We start from the raw sequence: 13,067 nt of genomic DNA on the forward strand, positions 1-13,067 counted from the left end.
CTCAGGACAGGCAGCAGTGGAGATGCTAGAAGGGAGGCTACAGCAAATTTTGGGATGGCTGCAGCCTCCCCGCCCAGTAGCCTCCCTCCAAGCGCTACCACCATCTGCCCTAAGCACAGCTTGGCCCAACCCCCACACTGGGAAGAACTCAGTGCAGCCCCAACCCCAGTGGCAGCTGGCCCTTGCCCAGCGCACAGATCCAAAGGAACATGTTCCCATGCCCTCCCAGGGTGCGTGCAGACGCAAGAGCTCCCCACCATCCTCTGGACAAGCCACTTTCAGCTCTGTCTCATGCCCAACCCTACCCCAGCTGGGCAGTGCCTGCCTCAGTCCCACTCCCTCCCTCACCATAGAGCCTCAATCTGCCCCCACCCCATGTCTCTTCCCTCCCTCTGCCCCTTCCTCCACAACAGACTTACCAGCCCAACACTGCTCTCCACACTGCCAGCCTATGCTCCTGGTCACCTGCGTACTGCACTGCAGCTGCGCACATGCATGAGGCATTTATCAGTGACATTATCAGCCACATCAACCAAAAAGAGTCGATTGCCAATACCGTAAATTTTCCTTTTATCAGTGCCAATCCACCTCTAAAAATATTACCTATTAGAACATGGGTGCTCAACTTCTAGCCTCTGCAGGGCTCCCCATAGGTTTAGAATTTGGTGGTGGGGGAAATGGTAGTACCACTCCCCTGATGCCAAATCTCTAGACCAGAGCTTTCCAAACTGTGTGCCGCGACACATTAGTGTGTCGGCGGCAGTGTGTAGGTGTGTCGCGCGAAATGCAGAAAATTTTGCGGAAGGGCACCGTGGAGCTCCTTTACTCGCATCTGCTTCCCTTGGCCCCTCCCCTGGAACTGAATTACTGTGTCGCGAAATGATGCATGTCTAAAAAGTGTGTCACCAACATGAAAAGTTTGGAAAGCTCTGCTCTAGACCAATAGAGGGAACCTTTGACCCTATGGGCTGGACTGGGCCCCCAGGACCCAAGCCCGGCAGGCAGGCAGAGTGAGGGAGCATTGCCAGGCCTCAGGGCCCAATCCTGGTGTGTAGGATTCATTCTGACCCACGTTATGAGCCCTGCTTTAATCATCTGGCACACTGGGCCAGCACCACTGTCTTAGAAGGACTGAAGTCATAAGACATTGGATCAGTGTTGTGTATCCAACCTTGGACCCGAGGATATTCCTTTGGCTCCACCATATCTAATGCATCAAACACAAACTACTTCGCTTTTATGCCAATCCTCTCTGCATCCTCAGACCCTACTTTGAATCAATCCCCTACAACAGGGAATTTTCAAACTTCCAAAAGATTTCAAATTTTTTGGATCAGTGTACCTCCAGCGGCCGGACGCAGTGGGGGGTGTTGGTGCGTGGCCGAATACTTAGTACCAGGAACTGCCGCATGCGAGCTTCCCCTGGCCCCTGTGTCTGGCTGGATGTGTGTTGCCTGCGCAGCAGAGCGGGATGGTGCGTGGTGGTGCTTATTTTGCTGACAGTCTCCTTGTGCCTCCTGTTGGTCTGTATCTATCTACTCTCTCTCATTTTTAGACTATGAATTCTTTGTGGCAGGGATAGTTTTGTTCAGCCCTTTCGTAGCATTAAAAATGAAGCTCTGGCCCACGATGAGGGTTCTTAAGCCCTACAGTAACACGAATGATTTTCAGAACTCACCTTCTACCAGAGCTTAAGGGATTCTATGATTTAAGGCAGGTTATCCCAAACAGAAGTTTACCCAACTATAAGAACACTATCAGAACTGCCCTCATGGTATACAATTCACCCAATGGGAGCAACGTGGAAACTGCCAAACAGACTGTAATGGCAGCAGCCAATAAGGAAATCCTGACTGCAGTCTAAAAGGTGACACTGCAAATTAAAATACTGAGATCCAAGTGGGAACAGGGTAAGTAGGTGATATTAATTAAAAGAAATGTCCTCTCTCATATCTCCTTTTATCTAATATTTGTACAAACCTTGCAGCCCAAGCTGTGGAAATCCTACAGATAACCAATTTGTAATATGAGCCCTGAACACATTTTGCCATTTTAAAGGCAGCTTCTACTTTACAATCCCATCAGACCTTTGATAACTGCCTCCCTTTGGCCAGAATGTTTGAGTGGCATTGTCCTAAATGGACCAGTGAATCAGAAAAATCTAGGAAGTAATAGGAAGGCTCCAAAAGTGACATTTCTCAGGCTAAGGATGCAATTTTTTAAAAATAAGTCTCTATTTAATGGTAAATATCCCTTTTAAACATTCTGATCTCTGAATGTGTGCACACATTACTAAGTTCTAAACTCCATGAAAGAGACAAGAGCCTCACTACAGCTCAACAGAAGGTTCTACTCAGCAACAGCAGCAGTACTATAATGGTAACAGAAGGGAAGAGGCATAAGTAATGGAAAATACCAAAAATACTTTATTACATAAGTTGATGACAAAGTTTTCACCTAAAGAATGGTGACTGATTTTGCTTACTTTAAAATAGGGGGGAAAAGCAGGAATTCCAAGATTAAGTATAAAAGTAATTAGAGCCATGGTAAGATTTTTGTATAAAGAAAACATTTCCCTCAGAGATAGCTTCTGATAGTACGGTATTTTAATCAGAGCAGGACCAAGACATTGAGCAGCTGTATGCTCTGAGATAAATGGGTAAACCAGCTAGCAGCAGCAAGTGCAAATGATTATCTAGAGATTTTTTTTTCTTACTTCAGGGAAGTGACACTGACAGGTTCTTCCCTCAACATATCCTGAGACAATTTTTGACCAAAAGAAAAAAGAAAAAGTTAGTTATCACCTCTAGGAGGCAAGGAGGACTCTGGGACCTCCCGATCTGCCCAGCCAGGGGCATGGACCAAGGTGGTCAAGGGCCCTAAAGCCCGCCGCACCAAGGCCCCTGCCCCGCCAGAGCTGAGCAACAGGTACGCACCTCTTGCTGCTCCAGCAGAGCCTGCTGAGTTGCCGGCTCCCACAAGCAACATGGGCCCAACTGCAGCTACCGCCCCTGCTCTCCCCAAGACAAAACGTAAGGTGTTTGTTGTGGGAGACTCCCTCCTGAGGGGGACTGAGGGGGCAATCTGCCGCCCCGACCCCTTAGCCCGGGAAGTCTGCTGCTTCCCGGGGGCCCGCATCCGGGACATTGCGGAGAGGATCCCAAAGCTCCTTCAACCCATAGACCACTATCCCATGCTCCTTATTCATGTGGGTACTAATGACAGCTTGGAGCGCTCCCAGCCGGGTCATAAGACGCTACAGGGATTTGGGAGCGGGGCTAAAGGGTCTGGGGGGCACAGGTGGTGTTCTCGTCGATCCTCCCAGTCTCAGGCTATGGGCTGAGGGGGGAGAGGAGGATCCACGTGGTCAACCAAAGACTGCAGTGCTGGTGTCATCGGGAAGGCTTTGGCATTCATGACCACAGGCCGCTCTTTGGCGAGAGAGGCAGCAAGCTGCTGGGAAGAGATGGCCTCTACCTCTCTCCCCTAGGGAAGAGGCTCTTCGCAGCCAGACTGGCTGACCTGCTCCACCGGGCTTTAAACTAAGCCTGCTGGGGGACGGGGGGACTACCGCCACTGCTGGCTTTGTGTCACCGTAAAACATGTTATGGCAGCACAAATGAGACGTCAGGTGATTTCTGTCTGTTTCCACCTTCAGCATCCTCTACAGTAGACAAGGAGAGCAACTTTATCATGCTATAAAGTGTCTACTGATATTAACATCTATTATTTCCTTTAATTTATTTGACATGTAGCTCAATATCTTTTAGTTACATAAAATAAATTAGATTTGGTTGCAAGAGCACTCTATCTTGGTAGTTTCTTTGCAAGAGAGTATGATTATTTGCCCTATCTTCCTTTTTTTGACAGCTTTTTAATTTTTCTCCAGTTGGCAGTTTTTTCTTCTGTTATATAAGTTATGAAAACCCTGTTGCCCAATACCTGAGGACAAATTTCTGTTTGGAGTGTGATTTCACTCTTTAGGTAGAGGGCTTGCTTTTCTGATAGGCCTTCTATGTCACCTGTCATTGATTCTGATTGCAGAGGTAGCCACAAACAGACACTTTGTTTCTCATTGTAGAGCACTGGGTGCATCTATACAAGACGTTAACTGCACCGTAGCCGAATAATACTGTGCAGTGGCACATCACAGCACCAACAGTGTGAATGTTACTGTCCAGTATTAGACTACTGCACAGTAGTGTTAGTTAAAAGGCATTCACCAGGCTACTGTACAGTAACTCTGGTTATGGTGCATTTCTTTAGTACTCGTATAATCAAGTACTAAATAAATGCACCGTAACCAGAGTTACTGTATACGAGTATAATCAAGTACTAAATAAATGCACTGTAACCTCTGTGCAGTGGCATCTCATGTAGACGTGCCCACTATCTTCTATCCATATGAGATGTTCTAAATACTCTTAATTCTGTGAGCTGAGAGAGTCATGGTTTGGCTCAGTCAGTGGTGCATACATTGATGATGATACTGTAATCTAGAAAATCTTGTTTAGTTTATAGGTATTCTTCAGAGTAGGAAAAAAGTGAAATGTTAATATAAGTGAATTAGACTGAAATGGAGGAAATGTCACTTGCAAATCAAAGGAAATGATCCCTCTGCTTTATTTGGCACTAGTGAAATCTCATACAGAGTACTGTGCCCAGTTTTTTGCCCCACACTTGAAGAAGGATGCGGACCTGTTGCGAAGAGTTCAGTGAGAGTAAGAAAAATGATTAAGCCCTGGGAAGCATGATGTATGAAGACAGAATAAAAAAGGTAGGGTTATTTATTTTGGAGAACAGAAGACCCTGGGTGTGGGGCAAGAGTTGATATGAAGGGTTAAATACCTGAAGGGCAGTTCTGGAGAGGATGAATATAGATCAGGGGTGGGCAAAATGTGGCCCAGGGCCCAGATGTGGCCCACCAGGCTATTCTATCCGGCCCGCAGGGCCCCTAAAAAATTTAGAAAATTTAATATTAATCTGCCCTGGGCTGCCTGTCATGCAGCCCTCAATGGCTTGCCAAAACTCAGTAAGTGGCCCTCTGCCCAAAATAATTGCCTGTCCCTAATATAGATTATTCTCTGTGGTCAAAGGGCAAAGGGCTAGGAGCAATGACCTCAACCTGCAGCAAAAGGAATTTAGGTTGGAGATGGGGAGAGGAGCCTTCTACCTATGAAGGTGGTCAAACATTAGAATGGTCTACCTAGAGAAGTTGTGGAATCTCCATACCTGAAAACTTTCAAGACCAGGTTTGACAGAAGCTTGGCTGGGATGGTTTAGTTAGGGATGATCCTGCCTTGAGCATGGGGCTGCACTAGATGACCTTGCAGTGTACCTTCCAGCCCTACTTTCCACTGATCCTATGATTTTCTGCATTACAGAATGGTGAATGGCTTTGCCCTGACCTGTATTCAGGCTTACTTTTTATTTAGTAGATCTAAGATGATCTCTGTTTTTTACCACATGTAATCTAGGCTTTCATAGTTTAACATTTTTCATTGCAAACTGAAATCACCATCTTGTTCTGATCATTCTCCTTCCTGTTTTTGTGAAAATTGAATTATGAATTATTTAGTAGACAGAGAAGGCCTGTATCTGATTTCATGCTCCCATGTTTCATTTGACACTCAGTATATGCCTGAATTTGGCAATCAGTGTTGTCCAAACTTAAAAGAAAAAGCAAAGGAATGAAAAGAAAAAAATCTTTGGAGTTGTCAAAATGGTTCCCTGCCTTGAAGTGGGGGAAGAGAAATGAATCCTGTTCTCTTGCCTCAGAAGTGATTGCAATATAGAAGTTCTAATTATGACCACTAGGGCTGTGCAAAGCTTCAATTGCTGATTCAATTTGGAGGAGATTTGGCCTTATTCGGCAGCTGAATCTCTGAATCCAACTTGAATCGAGTCAGGAGACCCATTAATCTCTCCAAATTGAATTGGAAGCCTCCAAAAGCAGACCCTACTATGACAGGCTGAGAGCCCTGGGGCTCTTTAGCCTGGAAAAGTGCAGGCTCAGGGGTGATCTGATGGCCACCTATAAGTTTATCAGGGGTGACCACCAGTATCTGGGGGAACGTTTGTTCACCAGAGCGCCCCAAGGGATGACGACTAGGTCGAATGGTCATAAACTACTACAAGATCGTTTCAGGCTGGACATAAGGAAGAATTTCTTTACTGTCCGAGCCCCCAAGGTCTGGAACAGCCTGCCACCGGAGGTGGTTCAAGCGCCTACATTGAACACCTTCAAGAGCAAACTGGATGCTTATCTCACTGGGATCCTATGACCCCAGCTGACTTCCGGCCCTTTGGGCAGGGGGCTGGACTTGATGATCTTCCGAGGTCCCTTCCAGCCCCAATGTCTATGAAACCTATGAAAGATTTGTGAAACACTGAGAAAGAGGCTAAGCAAAAGCAAAGGGACAAAGAAGGACATTGTATTGGATATCTTAACCAAAAACAAATTGTGATGAAAACTTCTGGGCACCTTAGAGACTTCTAAATGTTTTGTGCAGTACTTATCACAAGAAAGCCGCACCTTGCCTAGGACCTCTAAGTCATTCAGTCACAATGCACATATTACAGATAATACAAGAATAGATATTTGCTTCTTTATCAGCTTAATCAAATGTTATAGCAGACTGTCTCTGGACCACAAATTCCCCTGCCTATTGAAAAAAAAATGAAGGACATATCCCTCATATGAGGAGACAGGTTTGCCAAATCCTCTCCTTTTTCTAGATGTTGTTACTAAAACTTCAGGATTTTTCTCAGATAAACCTTCACATCTCTTAATTTAGGAAAAACTGACCTCCAATTACCTTGAGGGCAACAAAGCCTAAAAGAAGTGATGCACAAGAGAGGCCCTTGACATTTATAAAGACTGGAAAACAGCAGCTGTACTTAACAAATGTTGAGAGAGCTCCTGGTGTTTCAAAAGGATGACTGCTGTCTACTCAAAACAGTTAAACATTTGAAATGTTTTCAACTACAGTTTGCTAGCCACTAGTTTTACAAATATTGTTTACTTTTCAGAATGAATAGAGTACTCATATAAGGTGCTGGATCAGTAGCTCTGGCAAGGAAAGCTTTTGTGTGTCACCACATAATAGACAGCGTTGGGCAGCAGATGTGTAAGTTTCCCAGCAGTTAAGTTGACAATATGCCTTTAGCTTATCATGGAAGTGCTACATCTATAAAAGGTAAAGTGCACACTCACTTTTTATAGCCATTCAATCCCCAGAACCTCACCCAAAAGCATGAACAAAGAAACTAATTATGGTTTATTCTTTAAATGATGTGAACAGTTATCTACTGGGAAGAGAACTAAGACCACTAGCTGACTTAACAGACTGTCAGATGTCAGAGGGTAATTTCTGGTCACTAATGAATCAAGTTAAATGTGAAGTGGCAAGATACAGAATCACCCTATGCATCATTGTTAATCACCTAATCCATTTAGTCCCTAGTTGCCATCAAGTGTTTCTTATATTAAATAACCCAAATGAAATTTAGTAAGATCATATGGATAAAAGATAGATGATGTGGAACTGACAGAAAAATATGTCAAACAGTATTATGAATAAATACATTTGGTGCTTACCCATCTCTTCCTTTACTGACAATTTTAACTTCAAAATAGTATATTCCACAGGCTGCAGGAATAGGATGTGTGGCGCGAACTGAGGCAGCATCTTTTGGGGTTTTTCCATGACCTGCAAAATAATCAGTCATATTAAAAACTTAAACTCCAGCTGAAATGAAAATGCACAAGGTAATTTGACAGTGCACAAACCAACACTCAGAATAAGTGACTCAGTTGCACGTACTTGAAAAGTCTGGTTAAATTGATTGATGGAACACAGCATGTGAAGCTATGTTCTTACGAAGGTGCTCTAGAATGTGCTTACCATTGTCACTTGTCTAAACATGCCAACAGATCATTCAGTGTATTCTACTTATAAGAGGTTTGCTATTATAAGGCAAATGATTAAAAGGCAAGATTCAATCTGTTTTAATATAATTTGTATATAAGATTGACAGAAGTCCACTTGAAAATACTGCCTGGCTCCAGTTGCACAGTGTTTACTTAGTTTTATCAACTGAACTATTAAAACTGTGCTGTATCATTTACTGCTCAGTATATTTCTATTTCTTTAGAAAATTTCAAGAGATTTTATTGCTGTCCTTTGACATATCTGTCAGTTGCTTTACAATATGCACAGTAAGCAACTTATTTCCATGTTCTGAATTTCTTTTATTACAACAATTCATTAACCACTAAAGCCTACAAAAATGAATGTAGGCATTACTCCTATTGTTGCAAGAACAGCAGACACTTATCAGTGCTGTTCCTAAAAGAAGTCCTAGTCTCAGTACGTTAGCCTCTTCAGGGCCTCGGCAACTGTGTTTATTTTCTAGCATCTTTTGCATTGCTTACTTCAGTATGCTTCATTAATAACCTCTTCATTTTCTCTAACGATGGCTTAATCATGAAACATTGATTTCTTAAGACTTTATATATTTAGCTTTTATTTCATCTGTTTCCTGTGGCCACAGATTAGACACAAACTGGTTCACAAAGTCTTAACAAAGGAAAAAGACGCATATTTGCTCCTGCCTGTACTCAAAACAAGACCATGGAGATTTACTGAATTTCTTACTCCTAGTAAGATTTTTCCCCAGATTTAATCCCTCAAAATAATAAGCAAACCTACAGCCTAAGAAATCCCAGAATAAGTTTGTTTTGTTTTCAAGTGCCAATGATTCATTATTAAACTGTTATGAATCAGGTTGCCTTTCTTAGTTATACAGAAGTCCCCGGACCATAAAGCAGCCATAACGTTCAAGGGGCCTCTTGAATCCTTGAACAGAACATTAATTCAGACATCCCTGTTTAGATATCACTTAATCCCTAAAATAAAAATAAATATTTCCTAACATTTAAAAATAAAAACCCAAGAGATAAATTAAAGGAAAATATTCCTGTACTTCTCTTTGCATATTTTATGGAAATTCCTGTAGTTTCACTGTTTTCACTAAACTATTGAATCAAATTTCCCAAAACAGGAGGAGGAGGAAAACATTTAAAAAAATAGGAAAATGTGGTTGCAAATCTATTACTATTATCCAATGATATCCAAAACTAAAATGGGTTTGGACAACTGACTAAATTTCAAGATGCTGTCCTTTTTAAAGATCTCTTTTCTAACCTATAAAGTAGCCTCTAATTTTAAAAATATGCTTATTCTAGATGGTCTGTAGTTACTACTTTGATAGTAAATTCAAAATGCAAGAAATGCAGTCAGTTGGATCTTAAACATTGCAAGGAGCACCCCATAAAGCCTCCCAACATTTTTCTCTACGTTACCTGAAGTAGAAGTTTTCAATAGTAAGACTTTTACAGAGTTTAAGATATAGTCTATAATAGGATGACAATTTTTAAAGTGTGTGAAAGATTAAAGACTAAAAGCCTTTTTTCATCATTAAAAAAGTGTTCTGCAAGAGTCTTACACAGCAATTTCCACTACCTTCCTGTAAATTTTAATTTTACTTCAAAGTCTTTATAAAAACCTGCAAACACTTTGATCAAAGAACTGAGACTAACTCACTTTATAAATAAAAAGTTATTTTAACAGCTGTTAGTGATATTAATTAACTTTTATTAAAAAAGATATCATAAGGTCTTTAGAAACAGAAGTTTCCCTCTGAAATTAAATTAGTATTAAAAATAAGCTAAATTTAAACACCATACACTTGAAATAGCCAGCTAAAACAGAGATAAGGTAGTGATAATCACAGAAATTATTTTAGTTTTTAAAACCTAATATTAAGGCCCAATGCTATAAACATATAAATGAGTAACTCCATAAACATTAACTAACCCTACTTAAGTCAAAGGGATCTCCTTGGCAAAATTACCGGGATGTATGATCCTATGTTATTAATTTGTAAATACATACTTTAGGTAAATATAGTTTAAAATGACTAATGTTATTGGGAAACTGCAGGTAGCTATAAATCGGCTAAAAAAATTGAACAGAAACTTAAGTGGATACAGGGGAAAGGTTTTACTCAGACTAAAAATATCAAGACCTGTAAGCAGTTACTCAGTGACTTCAATTTCTGTGATTGCTTTAACTGTACAAAATAGGCCTCTGTATTGCTGCCTTGGCTATATTTGGTACAGTAAAGTAGATCCATCTCGGTTTCTCCAAAATGTTACTGAATTAATTTAAAATGCTCTTGATAAGCTCATATAGGGTTATTTCCATCAGAACCCTATTTTGTCTACTAGACAAATGTGAAGAAGCACCTAGAAGTGGAGATAAAACTAGAAGATTTTTTAACCCAACACTGGAAGCCACTCAGAAATACCTGTATTTACTGGGGGGAGGGGGAATCCCAGCAAAGTCCATTTATTCAAAAATTGTATAAGACTTTTTTGTCTGACATGATGACAGAAGCAAGAGTTCTTTGGCAGTATCTTTACTGGAGAAACTATGCAATTGGGAGAGAGGCAAGACAAGATTTCAGGCACAAAGCACCCAAATAAAGCAGTAGATTGAAATTATTAAGCGATTGGAAAAAACAAAGAACAGGCTACAAACTGAGAAGCAGCTCTTTTGTACAGTAATGTTACAGAAGTATATTAGGATTTCAAGATATTGCATTTCCTTGATTGGGTGGGCAAAATACAGTCTGCAAACTGCATAGTGACATGCATACACATCCACGCATATACACACGTACGTGTGCATATGTATGTGTGCGCACATGCCTGTGTGCACATGTCTGTATGTCAGCATGCAGTTTGCAGACTGTACATACATTTTTTTTTGGATGGCTCACTCAAGTGGTTGCTACCTTTAACTCCAATATGACATACATTTTCCAGTCAGAAAGACAAACTTAGGACATTAAACTACAGTGGAAGTAAAAAGAAGAAAAAAGGTAGAATGGAAAGGGGAAACAAGCTAGGAAAAAAAAGCACTGATGTTACCAGAAATAGCACTTCCTGTCAGTCACAGATAGGGAGCAACTACCTCCAAAAAAAGCCATTTCTATTATCAGAATGTTACACGAGCAAAGGAAGCCTGAATAAACGCATCCAAGAATCAACAAGACTAATGGAATCATTGCTTTTAACATTATCCACTTCTTGACTGGATCTATTTTTCAAGGATGCTGGTGGAAGATCCCACAGATTTCCACCCAACAACCCACACATTTGTTTCAAAATCTTTATCAAAAGCAATGCCACTTCCGGTTCTTTTCCCACTGCCCAGATAGCCACAGATGTATTGCCAGTTCCAGCACTTTACAAAATCAGAGAGATTCTGAAAGTTTTCTTCCTGAAGCTGCAGCAGTACCTATCTCCATTAAGATTCAGGATAAAAGGGGAGAAAAGTTCAATTTTTAAGGAGCCATTCACTGCTTTAAACAACAGCATGTTTGCAGTTAGAAGAGAGGCTACCCTTCTAAGACCACCTTTTCTGATCCACATACCTATGTGTTAGTCTGGTAATCTCCAAGTCGACTTACTAAAGAACTAGCCAACATTCCCCCTACATTCTTATTAGGTGAGGCTCCCTTTAGTTGTCACTAATTACTTAAGTGTCCCAGCTTACATAATGTATTTCTATGGCCTCGATCTCTGTAGGCAGTGAACATGTCGGGTAATCAGCATAGCCAATGTTTAACATTCATTCATTATTTCTTCAAAGAAATTGCAACAAGATGCAGCAATATGGTTTTAACTTTTAGAGACTGGGGGGGAGATGACAGGTAAAGCAAGAAAAAAAAAACAAACATAAAAATGTACTTTTGTAGGCAGCCAACAGACCAGAACGATTCCTTATTTATTTGTTTTTAGCTCACCATTTTAGAAAATCACAGCAAAACAAGTGAGCAAACTTGGCAGAAAGCTACATGCACGTGATGAAAAACTTAACAGTCAAACAAGATCAACTATAATATACTTCTAAAAATGCCAAGGTCATAAATACCTGAAAAGAAGTCAGGAAATTCAAAGTTTAATATTACAAAACATATCTTTCCTTCTTAGGGTCCTCCAGAAGGCCATAATAAGTCATCAACTCTGAATTTACTAGCTTTGCAAGTCTGCAACTTAAATATTATTTGAATGAAGTATTTCGTACAATACACATTAGGCCCTGCCTCTTGTAGAATACCTTGCAAAGTACATCAAATCCTTTCACAGCGGCCAAATCCTACCATTTGTATGTTTGTGTTGCCATTTTCCTCCTCTTTGATTAAACAGTAACATGTTTATCAAGATTTCACTTCAATTTCACTACTGTAAACTTAGAGAAAGGGTAATCACAAGGGTTTTCCCCTTCTTCTACATTAGTTTGACTACACTGTGACCAAAGACCTCCCCCTGAAGCCAACTCAGAAGTTGTTTTGATCCGAAGCACTTGGGACTTGGGCCTAGAACACCAGATGTGAGTTTGCGTGCCTGCGCGCGCCCTTTTTTAATAGGTCAGGGTGAACTCATACCCTTATGGCTTCTATGACACGTTCACAACAACCAACACTTACAGCCTGCTCTATTGTTGCTGCTTGCTGACCTACATGAGTATAATATTTTATACCTTTGCTGCTGCCAATCTGGCAAGCAAATCATGGGAAACCACAGCATAAACTGTAATATTCTTTGCTTTACGTCTTAAATCCTAATCTTCCCGCTCAAGACCCCTCAGAGGCCTACCCCTGGCTGGATGCCCGGGGGGGGGGGGTCCTTGCTCTTCCTAGACAAAAAAAAAAAAAAGAACGTTTCTGCTTCTGAATTGCTCAGTCTCCTTTCTTCTCCCTCCAGAACCCTTTGCTTAACACAGGCCATTTCTGACTCTTTTACCTTCCCCCTTCTCCTCCCAGGATCTCATGCAGCAAGCGAGTGGGGAGGGGGGGGGGAATGAACTTGAATCACACCCCCCACCCCACTCACCCCCATGTAAACTCCTGAGGGGGTGGAATCCCAAGAAGAGCAGACAGGCCTGGCTTCCTGTTATTGTTTTAGTGCTGCTGCCTTCCATCCCTTCCCCCTA

General features: G+C 41.5%; 1 protein-coding gene across 3 annotated transcripts in view; it reads right to left on the reverse strand.

Moving 5' to 3' along the window:
• RANBP9 (RAN binding protein 9) overlaps positions 1-13,067 on the reverse strand; it is a 75,480-nt gene that overhangs the window by 47,472 nt on the left and 14,941 nt on the right. For all 3 annotated transcript variants that reach the window (XM_025208441.1, XM_006027248.3, XM_025208442.1), the window contains one exon: positions 7,601-7,712. In XM_025208441.1, coding sequence (XP_025064226.1) covers positions 7,601-7,712 — 112 coding nt within the window. Of the gene's footprint in view, positions 1-7,600; positions 7,713-13,067 lie in introns of those variants that run through there.

This window comes from Alligator sinensis, unplaced genomic scaffold (assembly GCF_000455745.1).
Source record: "Alligator sinensis unplaced genomic scaffold, ASM45574v1 scaffold928_1, whole genome shotgun sequence".
Classification (NCBI taxonomy): domain Eukaryota; kingdom Metazoa; phylum Chordata; order Crocodylia; family Alligatoridae; genus Alligator; species Alligator sinensis.